Genomic DNA, 21,992 nt, shown 5'->3' on the forward strand with positions numbered 1-21,992 from the left:
TGATAAATGGCCACTGATTTTCTGTACTCGCTGAATAACCGTGTCTGTAGTGAAAATTATTAACATTTCAATAATGTCTTGCTTCCCACTGAGGTTTTCTTCAGTCCCATAGCTATGAAGTTCTGGTTATTGTCAGCAAGATGCTCATCAGGAGGGATTTTTTCCTGACATCCTCACCTAATGCATATGGGAAGGCAGATTTGAGCATTTCTGGTGCACGGTGATGTGAAAGCACCTGAGGATGCTGTAAGCTCCATTAGTTGCAGATTTCTGTAGCAGCTGCTGAGCATATGCCCTCGCTGGGGACCGGCTGCATCGTTTCTGCAGCCTCATCTGTTTGCTGCGCGTTTTGTCCCACCCACGCCATTCAGATTTCATCTGGGGGTAGCGCTGCCCCTTCTGTCCCTGTTTAGGTTCCAGTCTGCCCCTGCAGTTTCTGTAACTCCCAGGGAAGTGCTGCTCTGTCTGCAGGCTGGGGGGCTGGAGCTGCTCCTGTCACTGGAATTGAAGAGCTCCCTGTGCCTCTGCTGGAGAAGTGTCTGATGATCTGATCTTGGGAGCACAGGGGTGGAGCATGTGTTCTTTACTTAGGCAGCAGCAGGTAAAATGGAGATAACTCTGCATTTTATAAATTATTACTGTTTCTATTAATGTTTCCTAAGGAAAAAATATAAAATTTTGAACCAGGAGTTCTAATTCAGAAAAATTTTCAGGATGCAATTATTTGCTGTTGTTTTCCCCAGAAACGTTTGAGTTGCATAAACTTCCCTGCAGATTCAGGTAGTATTAGTTAGCTTATCCAGGTGAATATTCCTTCTGCCCATCTCTGCTTGGTTAAATATTTAAATAAGTTTATGGTCTCTTCTTATGACTCAGATAGCTCAGTTCTTTCCCTTTTGCTAGGTTTGAATCATAGCATATAAACTGTTTGCAAGGTTCACTGGCTCTGTGGGCTTGCATATTTGCATATCTTTTCACATCAGAAATTTAAATGCGCATGTTTTAGAGAAGTAGTTGAATATAGAAATTCAGACTGGATGTAACACTGAGGTTAGGATTCACTCCCCCAAGTGTTTTCTCTTTGCTCACCCTGATTCGGATCCCTCCCTCCATCAGGTTTTCTTCAAGGCAGAGGAAGTTGTGTCTGAGCAATCATTACAGACATGGGCCCACTTTTAAAAACTCATTTTAATTTTAGGACCAAACTTAAACCTGTGATCAGCTCAGCACTTGTTACTGGAAAAATAAGGGAGACTTCTAAAAGGCAAAATTGTTTTCGTCATGGTACTTTTTGGCATAGCCTGCATTAACTTGCCACGGACTACAATTTCAGGCCAAATGGGTGTTGATCAAAATTTAACATCAAGCTTTTTCTTCTCCTCATCTAAGAACTTAAATGTTATTTTTCAAGTATTTTTCACTGCCATTTAATGCTTGAGCTACACGTTACACCCAAATCTCAGCCTCGAGTCAGAACATCTCCAAAGTCTTAGAGACACGAAGCTCATTGCAGATGAAAATTTCCAAGTGGCTCTTATATCTGTAATGAACTGAGACCTGTGCCAGAGTGCTCAAAGCTGTGACTTCTTTTCAATCTAAAGGTAAACCAGCAAAATGTTTTTGTTCTTTTATTTTTCAGCCTTTCCCTCTTATCAGTGAGACTCAATAGCAAAGCTTTTACATAAGAACATGTAATTCTTCTGTATTTTCTCTCCTTTGAACTACTACTCAGTTTAAGAAAATGCTATTTCTCCATTAATCCTCTTTTGGCCTATAATCACTGTGTTTACTATTTGGCCTTTCTGAAATAAATTTGACTATTTTATGGACAGTAAGGAAATTATAGAACACTGTTGGTGGTTGTGTAATGGCAGATTTATTGAAAATCTTTAGTTTATCAAGAAAAACACATATTTTCACTTCAACAGGAGTAATTTCTGTGAATAGGTTCTAAAGTCATAGTAGTCATTCCAAAAAAAATCTTATTTCATAAAGTGCATATTTGGCCTTCAGACTGTTGGAGATGTAATTGTAAATGTGTTGAATTATTTTTTATGGAAAAAGCCCCACATGCTTTTATTTTTCATTTTTTCCTCTGTGTTGGTAAATGTAAATCCTGTAAATCGAGGCAGAGGTGTTGAATTTGCCCCCGGGATGGACAGTGGGGCAGGTGAGCAGATGGGACACACCTCAGGGAGGTGACACTGCTGCCTCCACCAGCAGCTCCTGGTCTGCCTCAGAGTCTTGCCAAAAAATTTAAGAGTAAATGAGGCAAATGCAAGAGATGGAATGAGAAATATGGTATTTCTTTTGGTTTTTTGCAACACCGCATCATTTCCCTTAAGCCCAATACAGTGGGTGCTCTGGCTGCTCATTCAGTAGTTACTTTTAGCCCACTGGTGAGTAGGATTTTTCTTCCATGATTCTTCACCATTTTATCAGTAGCTGATTTGGACTTGCAAATCCTGGTCCTATTGATCAAAGGTGCCAAACTCCTGCTGTTCCTATTGATTTCAGCCGGTGATGCAAATGTTCTGTGCCACTGAAAATTGCATCTCATGTTCTTGGATTTAACCATCCCTGACGATGAAATGACTATTTTATATACAAATGAATTCTCAAGTATGAATATGAAGTGGTCCCTACCCTTCATGATATTATCACTATTTATGAGTAGGCACTGGAGGTGGGTGTTGGGTTTTAAATTATCTTCACATGGAGGGTAAGGAAATGAGAGCCTCTGTGCTGCCTGACACCGTGCCCTGTCATTTCTCACTGCGCGTGCCAGGGAGAGGAGTGATGGGTTCAGCACTGGGAGAGGCCAGCCCAGATTTAAGGACATGTGCATGGATTTATACCATGGCTTGCATTGCTTTAGACAATGTACAACAGCAGCAGAAAAGGAATTACGCAGAGAGGGATCCAGGGGAAATGAGCTGCTGCACACTGAATATAATGGTCTGGTAAACAGTGCTGGGTGTTCCAGGGTTATGCAAACCTTGTGACACAGATGCAGAACCCTGAAATGCCATGGAACTCCTGGGACAGACACATCAGCATCTCTCAGCTGGGAGTGGGGTCTGCTCTCCTGGCTCCTGGCATTGCTGAGGAGCCTGGTGCTGCCACAGAGCTCTGCGTGTTCAGTGGAGAAACATTCACTGTTGCCCAGGACTAGGCTTTGTTCCTAAGTACAAAATTGACTCGGTAATCAGGAATGAAGCCGGCACCCCTCTAGGAGAATTGCAGGAGAGGGAGGTATATTTGTATTTTCAGGTGGAAAAATGTTAGGTATAAAGAGAAGACTTCATGAGAAAGAGGAGAGTGCTGAGAGTTCAGATGGGTGTAACAAATACGTGGAAGAAATCCCTATTTCATGAAATGCCCTAGATGATAAAAACAATTTGCCACTTCAATGTGGATTTAAAAAAAATATTCTGAAGACTGAATCAAATATTAAGTCTCAAATTCTGAAATCTGTTTACAGCAGAATGAAATAGTATTTTATTTGTGAATTGAGCTTAGAGAAGATCACCTCTCCAAAGGTCAGGATCAGAACTTTGACTCTGGCTTTTGTGTCCAGGTATTTTTCTCATTAATTCACCTGCACTGGAACCGAGACACTGATGCATCTGTGGCTTCATGCCACAGTGAAATGCAGTTTTATAAGCAGAACCTGCTAGCAGTTACAGAAACAAATAATTCTCTGGCACTTAGAGCAGGTGCAGAGTGTTCAGCTGCTGATACACATTCTGTAACAGCTCTTCTGGAGTCTGGGCTTCGGGGGGATGATCACCTGAGATCTGTAAAACAGCAGAGGAAGCTAAACAGAAGCCTTTAGTGCGAGTCAGCAGTTTGGAGGGGCTTCACATTTGGAGGATTTTTTTGTCCTTTGAAGTTCATCTACAGGTAGTAAGTACTCATTGCACAGGGCTTTCTGGGCATCTCCTCACTCCCAAGTGTCTCTCTTGCACTGGAGCCAAGGCTCTTATTCATATTCTGCCAAACTTGGAGCACCGGAGCTGACAAGCTGTGCTTACACAGAAGGTAGATAAGAATAAATTAAATTAGATCATTGGCTTCCTAGCAGATGGTGGGTTAATCCAGTTTACAGAGCCAGCTCTGAAAAAACTGCTTGTATCTTTGTATTTACTTGAGTATGCGGCAGGATTGTGGGGACTGAGTCAGTCTGGAACTGTCAGTTTGTTTTGTTTAAATTTTGCACAAAGTAAGTGATGTGGTCAGGTATTTCAGAGATAAAGACCCAAGCTTTTGTTCTGAGCATGGCCCTACTGTTTTCCCTTACAGCAGTGAAGTGAAGCAACAAAAACCTGCCTCTGAGTAGGGAAAATCCCTTAGACAGCATAAAGTTACACTCACTTTTCATCTCTTTGCTGACAGATTGCATGAAAGAAATTTATAGAAAGGCTAGATTATGTAGGCCTTTAATATTTCTTTTTTCTGCGAGAGATCTGTTTTATACCTAGTAATTTTTTTTTTTTTTTTTTTAGCTAAGAAGCATAATAATTTAGCTAAGAAAAGCTCTGTACTATGACTGGGATCTTCTGTTCTGGAGAGAGGGAGGTCATTTAAAATTGCCCTGAACAGCTCTGGCAGGGGGGGTGAGGAAAAAATTCAGGTTCATCATAATCCTGTGGCATCCTCCAGTCTCTTCCAATACACTGACTGCAGACTCCTCCACATTTACCTTCTGCCGTAATATCCATAATGCATGCTAAGAAAAAAAAATCTGTGTCTACTTCAGTGTTAGAATTTTGTCAGAAACTTTGAATTGACAAGGGCTGTGTAATAAAATATAAATGAAATATAGGTATGGTAGTATCCCTCATGTAAGCCCTATATCCCAACATTGTGTAAAGAGGTCAAATTTTGCCTTCAGATCAATTTTGCCACCAGATCATCGCAGTGAAAGCAATGTACAACTGATAGATTGCAGATAGCGAAGGAATAATGTAGTTATTGATGGGGGATTATACTGGATGGTCAGGCAAGCCAAGAAGGAATCTCTTCTCACCTGAGTGCAGTTCCTCCCAGCAGGGAAGCTCTTGCACTCAGCTGTCAGAGCAGAGGTTTGGTCAGGCCAGCTGATGGAAGGTCGGGGCTGCTGCTGCTGCTGCTGCTGGCTTGCCACAACTCCTCCCAGCAGGAATGGGAATTCTGCAATCACACCAGCTAACAAACTCTGTCATCTGCATTTGCCTGCCAGTCCTGAAACTGGAGCAGCTCGGCAGTGACCTTACACATCCTGCCAGTACCTGAAGTGTTCTGGGTGCTGCAAAACACTGGGTATGTGATTGCAGAAGTGTTTTGGAACTCCAGAAAGGCAGAGCCAGAGTGGCTTTTGCTGCTTCTGCAGTGTAAGTGTAGTCATCAGACTTCACAGGCTGTTGTGTGTGAACTTGAGCTGCACCACGTAATGCATCCCTGGTGCTGGTGGTGGGTTTCATACTGGCACTGAGCAGCCAGCCCCCGAGGGTGCTGCAGTCCAGGTCTTCAGAAGGCTGAACTCTGAGGAGAGGGCAGAGACATCCACCAGGAAGGGAATCTCCCTCCCTCTTACCCAGCCCAGTGCTGTTAGACAGGGATGGTATCATCCCCTCTCTGTTTTGGGCAGTAGGAGCTTACAGCAGGGCATTACACGTGGGAAATCCAGCTGAGAACCTTGCAAATGGATTTATGCTGTGGAAATGACATCCTGGCCCACACTTGAATTGCACCAGCGTTTTCTGTACCCCTTTGGTAAAAGCCAGAAATCCACTAGAAAAAAAAATCAAAGGGAGAAAAACTCAAAAGAGAAGTTCTTTTGAGCTTTTTAATGAAATTCAGTACATGCCTATTTATTTCTACAGAGATTTGAGAGATGGAGATTTGAAAGTTTTATGTAATCTTATTTGGTGAAGTAACTGTGTATTTAAAACATGCTGTACGTATGTTGTAGGAAAAAAGCTCCGTAGGAATTTTGTACGCCCTAGGTAAAAGAAGAGTATCACAGAAAATGAAGAGGTCAGGGAGGGCTCTGTGTCTGCTAAATAAACATCCATCATTCCCTGAAGTTAACTTCTGAAAAAGGTACCTCTAGGAATTGTTTGTGGTTAGTCCCAGAGTGACACCTGGATCTGAAGGTAATTCCTCAATAGCTATAATTAATGTAAGGAAAATTGGACTGATTTTGAGATTGCAGGCTGGGTTTCTGCAGCGCTAGAGGTCATTCAGAGCAGTTCGGTCGATGTTATTTGCACAGCCATGTGCTTTGCCGTGGAGCCCTGAGCTGTGCCCGTGGTTGAGCACAAGCCCGCTGCCCGTGTCCCTCGCAGGGATGAGACATCCGACCTGGCAGAGCCGTCCTCTGCAGCGCAGGGGCTGTGTCCAGGAGGAAGCTGACTGTCAAACGCACTTACAGAGAGTCCTGCAGCTTGCCAAGCTTTGGCACCAGCTATAAAAACAACAGCCCTCCCCCAGCCTGAGGGAGGACAAAGCCAGGACAGGACTGGGGTGGGTGCAGTGCATGGTGGCATGCACTGAGTGTGCAGTATTGCACCGGCGTGCAGCAAGCGAAAGCTGCAGCACGCCTTCAGCCCCGGCTTTGCCATCTGCAGCACGTGCAAATGCTGTCCTGCAAAACGAATAATCACAACAATGGCAAGAGCGGAAGGAAGCAGCTATATTATATTCAGGATTCCATGACCACTAAAAGCTTCTTATTGATGTGTGTGGTTGTGTTTGGCTTGAGTGATCAGTTTCAAGTGCTTATATAATTCTTTGCATTAGTATAAATGAAATGTGCATTCATTAGCTATCAGTCTCGTTGAACTGTGTTCCCTTTTGTTGTTAATAACTTTAAATAATACAGATGTGCAGAAGTTCAAGCCAGGAGCAAGAGAACTTACTCTGGAGATGTCAAGGCTGTTTTTTGTTGTATGTGGCAGTGATCTGTCCCACATTAAGAATCTCAAAACTCGGACCTTAACTCTAATCTGACTGCAAGACCCTTTTCAAAGTCTCACTGTGGTCCCTTGACGATTTCAAGACCATAGGATATGAAGCAATCCAGGCTTGAGATCTCACCGCTGACACCAGAAAGCTTAAAAGTTCCCTTCTGATCCTTCTCCTGGGCAGGGGGTGTGTGCTGCCCAGTCCCCAGAGTCCAGGTCTGATGGTGAGTCAGTGGTTTGAGGTGCAGTGAATTTCTCACACATACTGTCACCCCACTGGTGCAGTAGTAATGCTCTCCTTTGCTTGATTTGGATCGTGTATCTGTAGCTGGCTGACCCTGGAGTGCACAGATCTGGAATTAATGACTGTAGATTGGCAGCTTTGCATTCTGGTGGTAGTTTTCCCAAGCCCTTGACAGGAATCCGTACAAGGCTTGGGATTTCTCTGAATTTTTTAATTTAACTTTTCAGCGTGCAAGGGAGACTTGAGAGCAAACACATGGGAAATGGACTCCAAATTTCCTGCTTGTACTGAGATACTTTCCTTGAAGTGTGTACAAGTACAGAATAAAACCATGTGCTTTCTTAATGCAAAACCCATTCTAGATCCCACTGACTTCTCCTGGGAGTCTCTGAGGTTCCTGCATGGTTCAGCAAGAGCAGATCGATTACCTTTTAGGCTGCCACTGTGGGCAGATCCTGCTCAGTGCAAGTTGGGCTTTGCTCTTCATGGGACAATCTCAGCTCCTCAGTGGGAGTCATCCTCTGTCCAGATTTTAGTGGGTCATCAGGGCTCCCTGCTGAGTTATTTCCATGTAAGACAACATCTTCCTTGGAATAATTTGCCCTTCTCAGTAAGACCTGAGAAATGGTCTAGACCAACTGCAGTACTGTCACGTTACACTGAAATAAGATCCTCTGTTGCTCTCTCCAGCCATCCTTCAAGGCCTCAGATCAGAAACAAAGAAGGGAAAGCAGAAAACATGAATGGCTCTGCAGCCAAAGTCGAGTAGGCAGCCCCTGTGTATGACCATAAAGATAATTTATAACTTCTTAAAAGGATTATGTAGTAGTTTTCCTGGTATATACATAAATAACAACTGTATTTCTGTTAATTTGTGTTGTAAAATAATTGCGTATATTTTAGGTGTAGAGCCAGCTTTTTATCTGCAGTGCAGTCCTAGGGTAACTCTGGAGTCAATGTTTTTGCTAACGTTTAACCTAAATGAAAGGGTTTCAGAGTGCAGTGAGCACAGCTCCACTTCAGACTGGATTGGAAAGGTGAGAAGTTTTAGTTGGTGTCATTGCCTTTGTCAACAAATTCTGAGATCTTTGACAGTCAAAAGCTGAGGGACAACACTGGCATGGTATTAGAATCTGTCACACAGTATTGAATTTATTCAACTGTTATCCTTTTAATTGCAAATAATTCCATTAATTGCTACAGAAATTCCTCACCCTGACCTGGCTGAGCTCCAGAAGAAAGTGTGGAAACTAATTAAACATTAAGTTTTAAGGTAAAATGGTAAATTGCTCGTTAGCCCCCTTGAAATTCTGATTTATTACTAACAGAATAAAGTAGTACTTGACTTTGCAGAAACTGGGTCATAGCATTCTTTATCATAGTCTCACTGGAGGTGCTGTAGTTGAGACATCAATTAATTGGTCTTCATTTTTTTGCAGCAGTACACTTGTTTGGTTTAACCTGGCAACTACAGCCTGTGGAAGGGCAGCTCTATGAAAATGGAGTTAGCAAAGGAAATAAAGGAGTAGAATCCATGGATACCACTTACTCACCAATCGGAGGAAAAGCTTCGGATAAAACAGAAAAAAAAGGTGTGTGTAACTGAGAAACCAAACATGGTGAATGGTTAAACATTGCTGCTGCTCAGGTCCTGTGTTTTCTACATTCTGACAGTATTTTGTGCTCAGGTTCTATCTTCTTTGCTGTAATTCTAAATGGGTATGAAAAGCCCACAATCAGAGAGGTTCCTTGAGCAGGGAGTAATGTGTAATCCAGAGTTTAAGACAGCAAGCAGTATACACCTGGGGAAACAGCAGAAAAATCCTGTGCGGTTAGTACATGCACAGTCTGACTGCAGCTACTCCTTGCTCCTTTCCTTCCCATCACTTCTAATACCTATCAGTCATTTTATTCCCAGTCCTCATACAAACTCTCCATCTAGAAGTGGTGCAGAGGAGCCCTTGGGAGCAGGCAGCTCCTTTCCCTCCAGCAGGATACCACAGGAAGCTGATGCTTTGCCTGTAAACTTGAAGCCCCTGATGTAATTTCAGGGATAAATAACTGCTGCCAGGTACTGTGACCTCACATTTTCCCAACTCAATGCAGCAGCACAGGATGCTTTTCCAGACTTCACAAGCATATATTTTAAACTACTCTTCTAATGGAATTCCGGTTTACAAACCAGCAAGTCAGATTTCTTCAAGGAGTCTGACTGACTTCTGACCCACAGCTATGAGTTAACATTTTAATATATAGTGATGTGATGAAAAAGTCAGATATCCTATTGATGCTGGTATTTACCAGGGGAGTACAAGGAAGTTGATTGTTTCAGGATCAGTAATAATAAGCATATGGGTATATTTTTGTGGAGGTAATTGGCACCATGCTGTTCAGAGTTTTTCTTTCTTGAAGCCAAGAGAAACCTGTGATTAGGAATCTTATCGTCTGTTTTAGGCTTCTGAGGAAACTGTGCTTAGAAAGCACAGAGGAGAATTAATCCCCTAGTCGGCAAAACTGGGAGCTGTACAAGGAATTGAATATAGATAATTAAATGATACTTTGTCACACACACAAAAAAGCGTTTCTGCAACAAGAGCAGAATTGTATTGCAGCGCTGTGATTTTAAAAACTTACTTTGGACTTTTTCAAGAAAGAGCAAGAAAGTACACAAAGATAGTCCATGAGGAGTGTGCTTTTAGGTGCCTTTTTTGTGCAGCCAAATACCTGCTCAGTTCAACTAAACACAGAAACAAAGCTGAACTCTTTCTGTAAAGAAAACAGAGTGGTTCAGTGAATATGAAAATACACATTTCAGTCGTGACTCTGGCATTTCCAGGCTCTGTGGCTGTCTGAAAAATTAGCATTTGAAAGGCAGAGGTTCTGTGGCTCCATCCTGTCAGCAGGGGTGGATGGTCTGTGTGTTTTCCTGTTAGCATTGTGAACAGCACTTCTTTCCCAAGGGAGGAGAGCTGTGTACATCTACGTGCACCTGGGGTTTTTGAAGCTTTTATTAAATTATTGCTGAAGCAAAGGTATTTTCAGCCAAATGTGGAAAAACTCCGAGGTACGTCGCAACACTAATATGATATTCAGCATAATTTGATAATTACATAATTTAAATATAATTATATACCCAGACCGAAGACATAACACTTTTTCATTTCAACAAGGGAACTTTTCGCTCCAAAGTACAAGTAGTTACTGTATGTTAAAGACCTTGACCAATAATGCCTTTAACTTCAAAAATTATACAGATGCATCCTTGACTTTTTACTTAGTGCTCTACTGTCCTGTAATTGAATCATATTAATTACCATGTGTCAGTATCACCAAAAAGCATCATCGTGTTTTACTTAACCCAGGGTAATTGCTTGCAAAGAATCCTTAAGATTTAATATCTCTAGAGTATTGGAAATAGGGGAAAAGGTTTTTAAATTTACATAAGCCAAGTTGGATCTTTTATGGCTTTGGGTGGAAAAGGATCCACTTTCATTGTACCATAGAGAAAGTTTAATTCTCTTTTCAAAACTCAATATTCAAGATTTTTTCCGTGAAGCAAACAGGGCAGAAGTAGTCTCACCTTGAACATTGTTAAAGTAGCAATTTGGAAATGTTTTAACTCCCAAGCTAAGTCAGTGGTGTATTTTTAGGGTATTAGATGACAAATTTCTACTCTGAAGAGAGATGTATTTCCGTGGTGAGATGCTACAAGCTAGCCCCTCGTTCTCGCTGTGGGTTTGGTGACACAAAGCAGCTGTAAAGCTGGAGGATCTGCTACCCTGAGAATTGCTCCTGCCTTGTAAATTAAGTCTCTATTCATTAAGAATGCTAAGTACTTCCTACGCTAGTTAAAGCCCACGGAGGGTCTTTGTTATTAACACACTCAGGGAAAAGCTGGGCCTGGCTTTGCTACTGCTCTTTTCATTGCCAGGGGTGCATGATAAAATTTCACGTATTCGTATGCATTTATTGTTAAAGATGGGGGTCCAGTCACTTTGCTCCTTGTTATTTTTCGTTGTGGTTCTGGAATGAAATGAGACATAAATGGATCTGGCTGCTGGATTCAATCTCCTCTTGACTCGTACTCTAATGCCACACACTGTCCTGCTTTCACTCCAGCTCAGAGTATGGAAATGTCAGTAGAGTTTTACAAACCTTTCAATGGACTTAGCTCAAATGTTAGCAGGATTGGGGCTGTGATTTGCAGCATGTCACAGTGCTGATCACAGGCAGGCAGTAAAAAACATAAAGATGGTGATATGAGCCAGCAAAAGAAGCCAGCTCCAATTCAGTTTGGCCAAGTGTCCCTTATGCATCCCATTTCCCTTCCTGTTTCAGTGCTCTCACACCCACGTGGGAGGTTACGTATTGTAGATGTCTGCACATTTATTGTTCAGCATTCTGAAATGAAGCCAGGTTTGTCTTCAGAGTGCCTTTCTCTGTCCTCGTGCCCCTATTACACTTTCATGAAGAAAGACCAAGCCAGAACAGATGTTCTTTATTTCTGCAGGACTAGATTAACACTACCATAATAAAACCATTAGGAATGGTGATTAATAGAAATCCAGGCTTTGCACAGGGGCTCTGAACTACCAGGGTTGATGGATTTTCTGTCCTCACTGGGGTCCATTTGTGTAGCTTCTGCACTGCCCCTTCCGCAGCAGAATGAAGTATGTGCCAGAGGAAGGATTTCCCTCCGTCCTCGCTCTGCATTCACAGTTGGATGTGTTTTGTTTGAGAGTTGATGGCCAGAAACCACATGGTTTACACAGCAGCAACTCCACCTTTTCATAATCAGTAAAGGGTTATAAGATTTCCAGCAAAAATCATGACAAAAATACCCCGTGACACCTGTTGTTGGAAGTCTGTTGTACGTGTTTGTTTGTGTTTTCCATCTTGTTGAATAAAAAATGCAGTTATCAGTGCTAGAAGTTGTTTTTTGTATATTCCAATATATCTAAGGCATGTTTATACCTTGTAACCTTCTCTCCTAAGGCACTGTAAATACTCAAGTGACTGTTTGTTTGTTTGTTTGTTTGTTTGTGGACAAGCAGTGTTCCAGAAGGGCCGGGCCATAGACACGGGGGAGGTGGAGATTGGAGCACAGGTCATGCAGACCATCCCACCTGGGCTGTTCTGGCGCTTCCAAATCACCATACACCACCCCCTGTACCTGAAATTTAACATTTCGCTGGCTAAGGATTCTCTGCTGGGAATTTATGGCAGAAGAAACATCCCACCTACTCACACTCAGGTAATTGAAATGATCCTGATTCTGTCACGTTCACATTTTCAAACAGCGAGCGGGAGTGTTCACAGCACGCTCTCGAAGCAGAGAGGAGCCAGGGGCTGGCTGGAAGCACAGCCTGGGTATCCTTTGCTTTTCTGAGCTCTGGCCCTGCCTCAACCCCTGCTCTGTCAGAGGAGGGGACCCCGGGGATGCGCCTGGAGGCTGGGCAGGCACTCGCTGTCCTGCATGGATCCAGCATCTCCTGTGCAAGGGATGAAACTCCAGTTACTGGAAAACGATTGAATCTTGTTATGATTCCCCTGAAATAAACAGATTGTGCAGTCAGTATAAAGAGTTAATAGAAAAGAGCTGTCTCTGGTTTCTAAGATCAAAATAATTTTTCAGTGTCTACTCCTGGGGATTTTGCAAGAGAAAACCTAGATAAGCAGTCATATGCAATATTGCTGGTCACATTCAACTTTTTTTTTTTTTTTTTAGGCTTAATGTATTTGGCATATGAAGCTGTCATTTCTATGGATAATAAATTTTTCATGTTCCTTTATAGCAGGATCACACTCCACAGAGTGTGATAAACAGACATGGAATCGTGGAAAGATTGTTTATAATGGACCACTGGAGATCATCTACTCTAACCTCAAAAATTTTTACTAGAGACTAGAGTTTTGATATTAGAAATAAGCACTTGTAGCTGTCACTGACTTTAGTTGAAGCTGTATCTTCAGTTGAGCTGCCAATGAAACATTTACTGAAAATCAGAATGTCTAAAAAACCTACAGGAATGTGTCAATTTCTTGAACAGGAATTCATAGAAATCTCTGATGTCTTGAGGTTAACAGGAGTTAAAGTTGCCAGCATCAAGAACTTCCTGTGAAAAAATACATACTTACTTGCATTACTAAAAATTAAAAATAAATAAAAGGTATATTTAGGTTTTGATGTCTGATAGTGATATGATGGGGTCAAGCATTTAAAAATCTGGTCTAGAACAAAAGGTTTTTAATCTGCTCTTGGCATTTGAGATGAATTGCTGCATAGCACAGGCCTCACACCTTGGGAATTTTGGGATTATTCCCATTAAAGACATATAATTTTTGGAGTAAATCTGCTGTATCCAGTGCAGCAAGTCTGATATGGCAAGTCTGCCATAGCAAACAGCTCTGCCGGTTTTGATGCCACGTTTCTGACCTACAGTGATGCTTTTTTATATGGAAACTGAAGCTAAATTGACTAGGTTATTCAATTGCTGTCCACACTGTGAATACTTTGGCAATTCCTCTTAAGGTTTCAACTGTTTATTCATGTTTAAAGGAGACATGCAGAATAGATTCATGAATATTTGCTAGGTGGTTTAATTTTTGCTCATTTTTATTTCAGTTTGATTTTGTAAAACTGATGGATGGAAAACAGTTAATCAAACAGGAACCAAAAAGCTCAGAGGAGCCTCAGCAAGCTCCCAGGAATCTGATCTTGACTTCCCTGCAAGAGACGGGTTTCATCGAGTACATGGACCAGGGAGCTTGGCATATGGCTTTCTACAATGATGGAAAGAAAGTGGAGCAAGTGTTCGTGCTAACCACAGCTATTGGTAAGAACAGCCACAATTGTTCTTCTGATTATTACGCTGCAAAGATGTGTTTGATGTGTTCCAGCTCCTCTTAAGTATTCTCTTAAACTCTTAAACGTGTTTTATTTCAGCTTGCTTTAATTAACCTCAGTGGAGCAACATTGTGTTCAAGGCAATATTAGACAAATAGCAGCGTTTGTATATTAAAGATGGATGTTGTCAGATTAATTAAGTGTGAAGTTTTCATGTATTAAGATTTTTATATGATAGCTTTAATGCTTGGGTGATTTCTGGTGTTACCTTGTTCCAAGTAAAAGAGATTATATCTGCCCTCTCTCCTCACGTGGGCCATAAGTCCTACAGAAATTATCCAGGCATTAAGTTCTTATTTCCAGTATTTTAGTTGAAAGTTGGAAAGTCTTTTGTGGATTTGTTTGTGAGTGTTGTTTGATGGATGGGTGCTGTTGTTTTGTGCAGTTATTCAAATGCACATTGTTTTGGGATGCAGAGGACGGATAGAGGAGGCAGTGTGGGTGCCATGAGAGGCTCCTCCTGCCTCTTAACCCCTGTGGGTGGGCAGGTGTTTGCGGGTGTGGGTGTTGGAGGGAGCAGTCCCCACGCGCGGGGCTCTTCTGGGGCTGCAGCCCAGGTGAAGTGCTGTAGCTGTGCCGGTCTCGCTTTGCTGCGGGGCTTTGACCACTGCGCCCTTGGGGGAACCTGTTCCACCGTATGTTTAGCAAGATGTCTTTACTAGCGATGGACGTGCCATCTGCTCTCCAGAGCAAGTGGATTCTATTTTTACTTCGTGGTAAACACCTTGCAGAGCAGGACAGTATGACTCAAATATCAAGATTCTGAAGGAGTTGCATGAAAGGAAAAAATCAGAAATTGAGATAGAGTTGTAATGACCAATTCTGGTGTAAAATTTCATATTTGCTCTGTTCAAAAAAGATGAACTTCTGCAAGAAAATGTACCAGTATTTGATTTCATCTGAGAAAATAAGATTCAAGCAATTTAGAAAGTATCTTTGCAGACAGCTCTACAAAGACCATAAAACCTGGCCAAACTCCAGCCCAGCCTGTATTCGTATTCCTGATCCCTTGTTTGTTTTTATTGTAAGACAGCAGGGTTTATACAGGAGGTTTTAGATAATACTTCATTTATTAGCATAACTTCTACTTCTCTCCCTCCCTCCCACCCCCCACAAAAAAAAATGAAATTAATTGCCAGAATTTCATTCATGTTACATGGGTTAAAAAGGTTTTGCTGTCCCTCCCTTCTGTGGCCAATAACAGAAGAGACTGTGAAAGAGGGAAGGCACAGTGCAGGCAGGAATCCTTGGGCTTCATCTTCAGAATGGCTGCAAAAAGATCTTTTTGGGGAAAAATGTGTTCACGCTGCTGCAAGAATCCTGCTGTGGGTGCATTTGACAAAACTGCCAGCTACTGTGTTTTCATAACTTGTGCATCTTCTTCTCCTGCTTTTCTGTGCATCATAACTTGATTGTTTCTTTGGGGTTTCCACAAAAAAAAATTTTTAAAAAAAAAAAAGTCCTTGAGGCATTCTTCTTGTTCTTACCCAGACTGGTCTAGAGTCATATTTGACATCTCTGCCAGCAAAGGAATCAGCCAGAAACCCTGAGAGCAGAGCAAGAGCTTGGCTGCATCTCTGCCAAGTGCTCCTGTGAACCAGCCATGCCCCCATCAGCGGCTGTTCGATTGTATTTCAGGATGCCCCATGTTAGTTGTGTACAAAACTAACACTCAAATTCTGATCAGACTTTCCCAAGGAAGGTAAATTGCATGCAAAACGTGGCATGCTTCAAGTGCTTCTGTAAACTAAATAAAGGGCAGCCCAAAGCACTGAGGGGAAGGCACTCCTGAGACCATCCATTCCTCATTTCAGGTCACTGCAGGGAAAATTTGCCAGGTGATCCTGGGAAAGCTGAGACAAGGCAGGCAGGTAGGTGCACACACAGAGCAAGGGAAGAGTTGATCATGAACAGTAATAGCATTCCAGTGAAAAAACTTCCTTCTAAAAGTGAGCTTTAGCTTGGAAACAGACAAGGTGTACAGGTTGTGGGTATCTGAAGAACAGAAGCACATCAAATGCCTGTTCTTTAGTAGGAACTGCTAGCCTGAAAAGAATGTATTCAAATAACCACCGGAGTTTTCAAGAGGAACCAATCCTTACCTAAGTGCCCACAATTAAAATCAAATTATGCTTATATCAGTTACTTTTATTAATTACAGAATCTGGGTTTTCTTATCTTTCCTCAATTATTTTGTGGGAAAGGCGACAAGTTTCCCATTTTCCTCTAGCCAGAGGTGCTTCCCAGTGTGAGAGTGGGCATTGGGCAGTCCCAGTTCCCCTGGCTCCAGAGCCTCTCCCCATCCAGCTCCTGCGTGGGCTGCAGAGCCCTGGAGCTGCTCTGACACTGACCTACTCACGCAGGATCATCTTCACTGGGATTTACTTCATATTCTTTGTGGAAAATCCATATAAAGCAGTGAATCCACTGCATTCCTGTAGGAAATACATGTGTAAATTGGAGCCAGCTAATCCATGTACAGATAGGAGCCTGTCCTCAGATGTGTGAGGTTAAGTGGCTCAATATCCAAAGCCGTGTGATAAAACATGGGCAAGTTTAAGATCAGAACTGAAGGTGGGAGGTTTTTTCTTTTCAAATCTAGTTCTTAGTTCTTTATCACATTGAATTTCATCACTGTACGAAAGATTATTTTTTTGTCTATGTGATTGTATAGAAGTGGAAATCCTGCCCTTCTCCAGGGGATTCAATTCACATGGTTCAAGTGAACCCCATAGAAGGCAATTTGCTCTATAAACAGGTCTCAAACAAATTACTTCAGCAAGAAAAGAAAGTGTTTAAGGTGGACATTTTTCAGCAAATACTCAGGTTCCTGCAGTGCTTTTAATGGTGGTAAATTTTACATGAACACTTACTTTAAAAGCTTTTCGGTGTAATATAAATGATGCACCTGTTATCTCAAAGCTGTCAAGAAAAAAATCTAATAAATATTTGTAAGCTGCTTGAACAGGAATTTTGTTTTATGCTCCCTATGAATGAAAATGGGCTTTTTACTGCTTCTGCACATATTTGTATGTCGAGATGTGTCCTGCAGAGTGGGGTGAAGATGTCATTCATTTTGAATTCACCCAGTTTCTGTTTTTCTTTGTGCACAATTGCCTGAATAAACAGAAGTCCTGGATGACTGCTCTACTAATTGCAATGGGAATGGAGAATGTATCTCAGGCCACTGCCACTGCTTCCCAGGATTCCTTGGTCCTGATTGTGCAAAAGGTAATCTCATATTAACTGACCCCCAGTGCATGACAGGGATCATCATTATGGTGTGTGGCTGCTGGGTTTGCAAAGAGTCAAAGTGATTAAAGGAGATTAAATTCCTTTTTCCAGACAGATGGCAGATACAGTGCAAGCACACACGTGGAAAGTTCCTTTATGCTGTACTTGAGTTAACACAGATAACCGCTTCTTCCTCCCTGACTTTCAACTTTAATAGGTTCCTCCACCCACCTTTGCAACCTGTCTGTAATTACAAAATACATTTTTAATAGGTTTGTTAGCATAGAATAATGTTTGCTGTTATTTAAAAGTGACAAACAGTTTCACTTTGGAGGAAACATAAGTAAATCAAATGCTTCTGTGGTTTTAACTTGAACAGCATGTAGATAAGAAACCTAAAGCAGCTTAGAGATGGTTTTCCAGCATTAAGGCGGAAAAACCTTGTTAAGTGAGTGTGAGTTTACTTGGTTTCAGGTGTTTCTGTCAGTATTATCCATTATCTGCTGCATGTGATGTCCAGAAGTTCTCGTGATTTCTCAATGTCTCCCCAAATGTAGGGTTTATTTTTTTAAGACTCAGTTGGCTCAGAAATGGATCCTGGATGGTAAAAGTAAGCTTCCACATTGCTGGTTTGCATACAGATCAGTAGTGACTGCAATTTCAATATTATGTCTTCTTAGAAGAATAAAGAAAAAGGCAGGATCTTGCTTCAGTTCACAGGAAGTAAATACTAATCTTACTGAAAATCAGGCATCCCTGCAAGGTTTCTGCAGAGGCCAGTCAAGGGGAGAGTCATTTTTACCTTCTGAGATACCCCATTTGTGGTCAACTTTAAGGTGTAGAAGGAGACAAGGAATTGTATTACTGCTGCACTACCTAGTTCAGAGATTTCAGTCTCTTACAACCCTTGAGCCAGATGAAGAATTGAGGAGCTGGAGTGGAAATGCAATAAATGTTAATCTCTGGAAGTATGTAAATACATGAAAAAGGTCAATGTGCCTTGTTCAGATTCCTGTCCAGTGCTATGCAGCGGGAATGGAGAGTATGAGAAAGGTCACTGTGTGTGTCGGGATGGCTGGAAAGGAGCAGAGTGTGATGTCCCAGAGGAGCAGTGCATTGATCCCACCTGCTTTGGCCACGGCACCTGCATCATGGGCGTCTGCATCTGCGTCCCTGGATACAAGGGAGAGATCTGTGAGGAAGGTTTGTGAAGTTTTCTTCTCTACACTCAGGGGGCTTGATCTTTGTCTTTAATTTCCACCTGCTTTAAGGTAATTATAAACTCACAGGGGTGTGGTCGGCTTTCTGTTTGACTCAAAACTACCTTTACTGTCTCACAGAAAGTAATGTTAAGAGAAAATTTTCAAAGGTAGAGGTATTCAGGTTTTGGTGATAGTCCAGTGGATTGATCACAAGAAGTTCACATTTTTATTTGAAAAGATAAAATTATTTTTTATTTGGCCAAAAGCTCAGGGTAAGGCAGTCAGAAGATCCTATAGACAAAACATGATATCGTAGCTCTCCAAAGCAATCAGACAACTGTAATCAGCTTTTCCCTTCTTCATTCTGTAACATCTTGGATTTTTCTGACAATATAAAGCCAAAAGGGCAGCAGACAGGTTACTTATTATTATTATTATTGTTTAATTCCATTTTCATATGGCATTTTTACTGGGAGCCTTTGCTCATGGCACTAAACTGGCATCTTTTAAGGCCTGGCTAACCAAAAGTGGCAAATTCTGTGAGAAGCATCTCTTGTATTTTTGTTGGTTATGGTACTGATGTGACTCTGCCCTCATCTATAAACAGAAGCAGTTGCTGTTTCCCTCAACATGTCTGAGATAGCTCATCAGCTTTGACTTTGTTCCCTTGTGCATAGCTCAGAAAGCAGAGCTCTTCCTCGTGCTTTCCCTGATTTGATGATTTTTCACTAGTCCCCTTAGCCTGGAGCTACTGACAGCATACTTTGTGCTTCCTGCTATAGAGATTTTCAGTAATTCTTTTGAGCAGCACACACAGGAGGCTTTTTATGTTGCTTGAATTCTCTAGTCAGAAAAATGTCCAGGATGAATTTGATAGATTTGACATACCTGGAATGGTTTTTAAAAGGAGGATCAAGAGAATGCTTCTGACATAGTCAATTGTTGGTAGTTTCAGAAACCAAGAAAACCCAAATGGGGAAAAGCAAGTGATACACAGATTTCCTCAGTGAGACCATGATGCTGAACAAGGCTGTAGATGGTGAGAGGCTGACTGCTGGTTTTAGTTGCTTTGTTTCTTGCCATAATGAAATCCTGCAAAATGGTTGGGGAAAAAAATGACATAAATGTACTCAGCTATCGAAACCAAGAGCGGAAAACATTAGATTTTTATAGTGAGAAACTTATTTAAATTTAAAAACAAAAGGTGAAATTATGTAGAAATGCAGAAATATGGTGGATGAACAAACCAGTGTAACCAAGCACGGTGGGTTTTTATTGTAACAGTGTGTCCTTGACGTGACTGTTCAGTTTGTATTGCAAAACACAACTTGTGTAATAGTTAGGGAATTCATCAGGAATTAAGGTTATTTTATTATATGTAAAAAGGATTTGTCCTGCCAGATTATCATTCCTAAAATGGAGTCACTCTATAAATTTTCAAATATCACCAAAATAAAGAGCTGTCTCAGGATAGAGGGAATTGCTGTGTGTTTTTGTCCTATGCTTAGCAAGATGTGCATTGTCCAGAAACACTGATTTCCTTTCTCAGAATTACACTGTGCTGTGCACAAGCCTGGAAGGCTGAAAAAGATACAAAATAAATCCTGAAATAAGATACTGAATTAGTGGCAAAGCAGTTCAAAAGATGAAGCTTTACTTCTTTCTTTTTAGGTTGAAAGGTCCTATAAACTGGAGGCCATTAATTTCTATGTCTGAAGTATTTAGCCTTCCCTTGCTGGAGCAGAAGGAATCTCTTCGTTCCCATAGCACAGGATTCTATTTGTTAAGTTTAGAGTTTAATTATTAATGCAGTACTTGTGCTGATACTGGAGAAATGCACAGCAGACCTTTGTCAGTGTCTCTGACATAGTGATGTAACATGGACGGGCTACTGGCTAATTGTTTCCCATGCTCACCCCACAGATCCTTCAGCTCTCCAAGGAGGGCTGGCTGCTTCTGCTTAAAACCTGTCTTGTTAAAGCCGTGCTGGGGCTTTGTGAAAGGGTATGCTGCTCATACAGCACTAACCAGCTGATTTAAATTCCTCTACAGAGCTCCTGAATTTTTCACTAGGAATAGTTTAATCCAAATTGAGAACAAATTTAGTTCTTTGTTTGCAAATTGTTCATCAGTACATTACGACTTCTATGAAGCAGTTCATTACCTGCAATTGCCCAGCACATACTTTTTATATGTATGGAATTTTTTTTTTTACAGCAAGCATTGAACATACTCAATCTTAGTGGACAGCCTTTTTTTTGTAGCAGATTTTCGGCTATAGAGAGAGCTTTTCACAGAAAGGTGAAAGAATAAATCTTTCTTTTCCCAGATGCAGATAAAACACAGTGCACAAATACCCAAATGGAAATACGAAGCACAATTACAGAAGTAACAATTAATTGCTCCAGCTGTTTCCCTGAAGCACAGACTTCACCACCTTAGACCAGGAGATCTGTCCTGGGAGTCTGTGTTTTAAAAGTAAGACAGAATCCATGACAGGAGATTCATACGGCCTCTAACAGTCTACATACTTGTTTTTTTGTTTGTTCCCAACCTACCCTTTTGCGCAGAAGTTAAGAGACCGTTTTTCCCTCGTGTCTGTTAACACCGTTTCAGTTGGGTATTTGCACAAACCCCACGGACTCCATGTAAAGCCAGGCTGTGTTTGAGCGGTAAGTGACAGCGGAGGCGCGAGCCACGTGCCCTGAGCTCTCTGTTCTGCCTTGCAGAGGACTGCCTGGATCCCGCGTGCTCCGGCCACGGCGTGTGCGTGCAGGGGGAATGTCACTGCTCCGCGGGCTGGGGCGGGCTGAGCTGCGAGGCCGCGCTGCCCGCGTGCCAGGAGCAGTGCTCGGGCCACGGCGCCGTGCTGCCGGACACGGGGCTGTGCAGCTGCGAGCCACGCTGGACCGGCCCCGACTGCGCCACAGGTACGACGCGCTGCCGCGGGGCTGGGGTCACGGTTCTGGGTAGGGTGAGGGATCCACAGGTACGACGTGCTGCCACGGGGCTGGGGTCATGGTTCTGGGTAGGGTGAGGGATCCACAGGTACGACGTGCTGCCGCGGGCTGGGCTCTGCCGAGGGGCTGGGGTCATGGTTCTGGGTAGGGTGAGGCCCAGCCTGCAGAGGGATGAGCTCCTCTGGGATACCTTCCCCTGCCTGCTCCTCTCCAGCTCTTCAAACCGTACAAACTTCCATTTTCAAATGGAGCTCTGGGCGAAGACAGAAGTTGGGATGGGTGGAGGGATGAAGGGTGACCGTGACCCATGCATGTCCTTAGGAATTGCCAATGTTTGGAGGGCCAGCCTGAGCACTGGAATCACTTGTGTATATTTTTGAGGTTGGAAAAGACCGTGTTGTTCATGTTGTTAGATTTTCTGTAGAACATTACCAGAAAATAGCAATCATCCAGGTTTTGCTTGACGCTCATAGTTTCTGTTTAGTTTTTTGAAAG

The 21,992-nt window shown here is 42.2% G+C and overlaps 1 protein-coding gene across 4 annotated transcripts in view; it reads left to right on the forward strand.

The window, feature by feature from the left end:
* The window catches only part of TENM1 (teneurin transmembrane protein 1), a 616,400-nt gene that overhangs the window by 490,363 nt on the left and 104,045 nt on the right, over nt 1-21,992 (forward strand). For 3 of the 4 annotated variants that reach the window (XM_058423210.1, XM_058423211.1, XM_058423213.1), the window contains 6 exons: nt 8,634-8,786; nt 12,246-12,448; nt 13,820-14,030; nt 17,231-17,332; nt 18,344-18,538; nt 21,267-21,467. In XM_058423210.1, coding sequence (XP_058279193.1) covers nt 8,634-8,786; nt 12,246-12,448; nt 13,820-14,030; nt 17,231-17,332; nt 18,344-18,538; nt 21,267-21,467 — 1,065 coding nt within the window. The remainder of the gene's footprint in view (nt 1-8,633; nt 8,787-12,245; nt 12,449-13,819; nt 14,031-17,230; nt 17,333-18,343; nt 18,539-21,266; nt 21,468-21,992) is intronic. The other variant, XM_058423212.1, reaches the window with a different exon arrangement.

Source organism: Hirundo rustica, chromosome 21, assembly GCF_015227805.2.
Source record: "Hirundo rustica isolate bHirRus1 chromosome 21, bHirRus1.pri.v3, whole genome shotgun sequence".
Classification (NCBI taxonomy): Eukaryota; Metazoa; Chordata; class Aves; order Passeriformes; family Hirundinidae; genus Hirundo; species Hirundo rustica.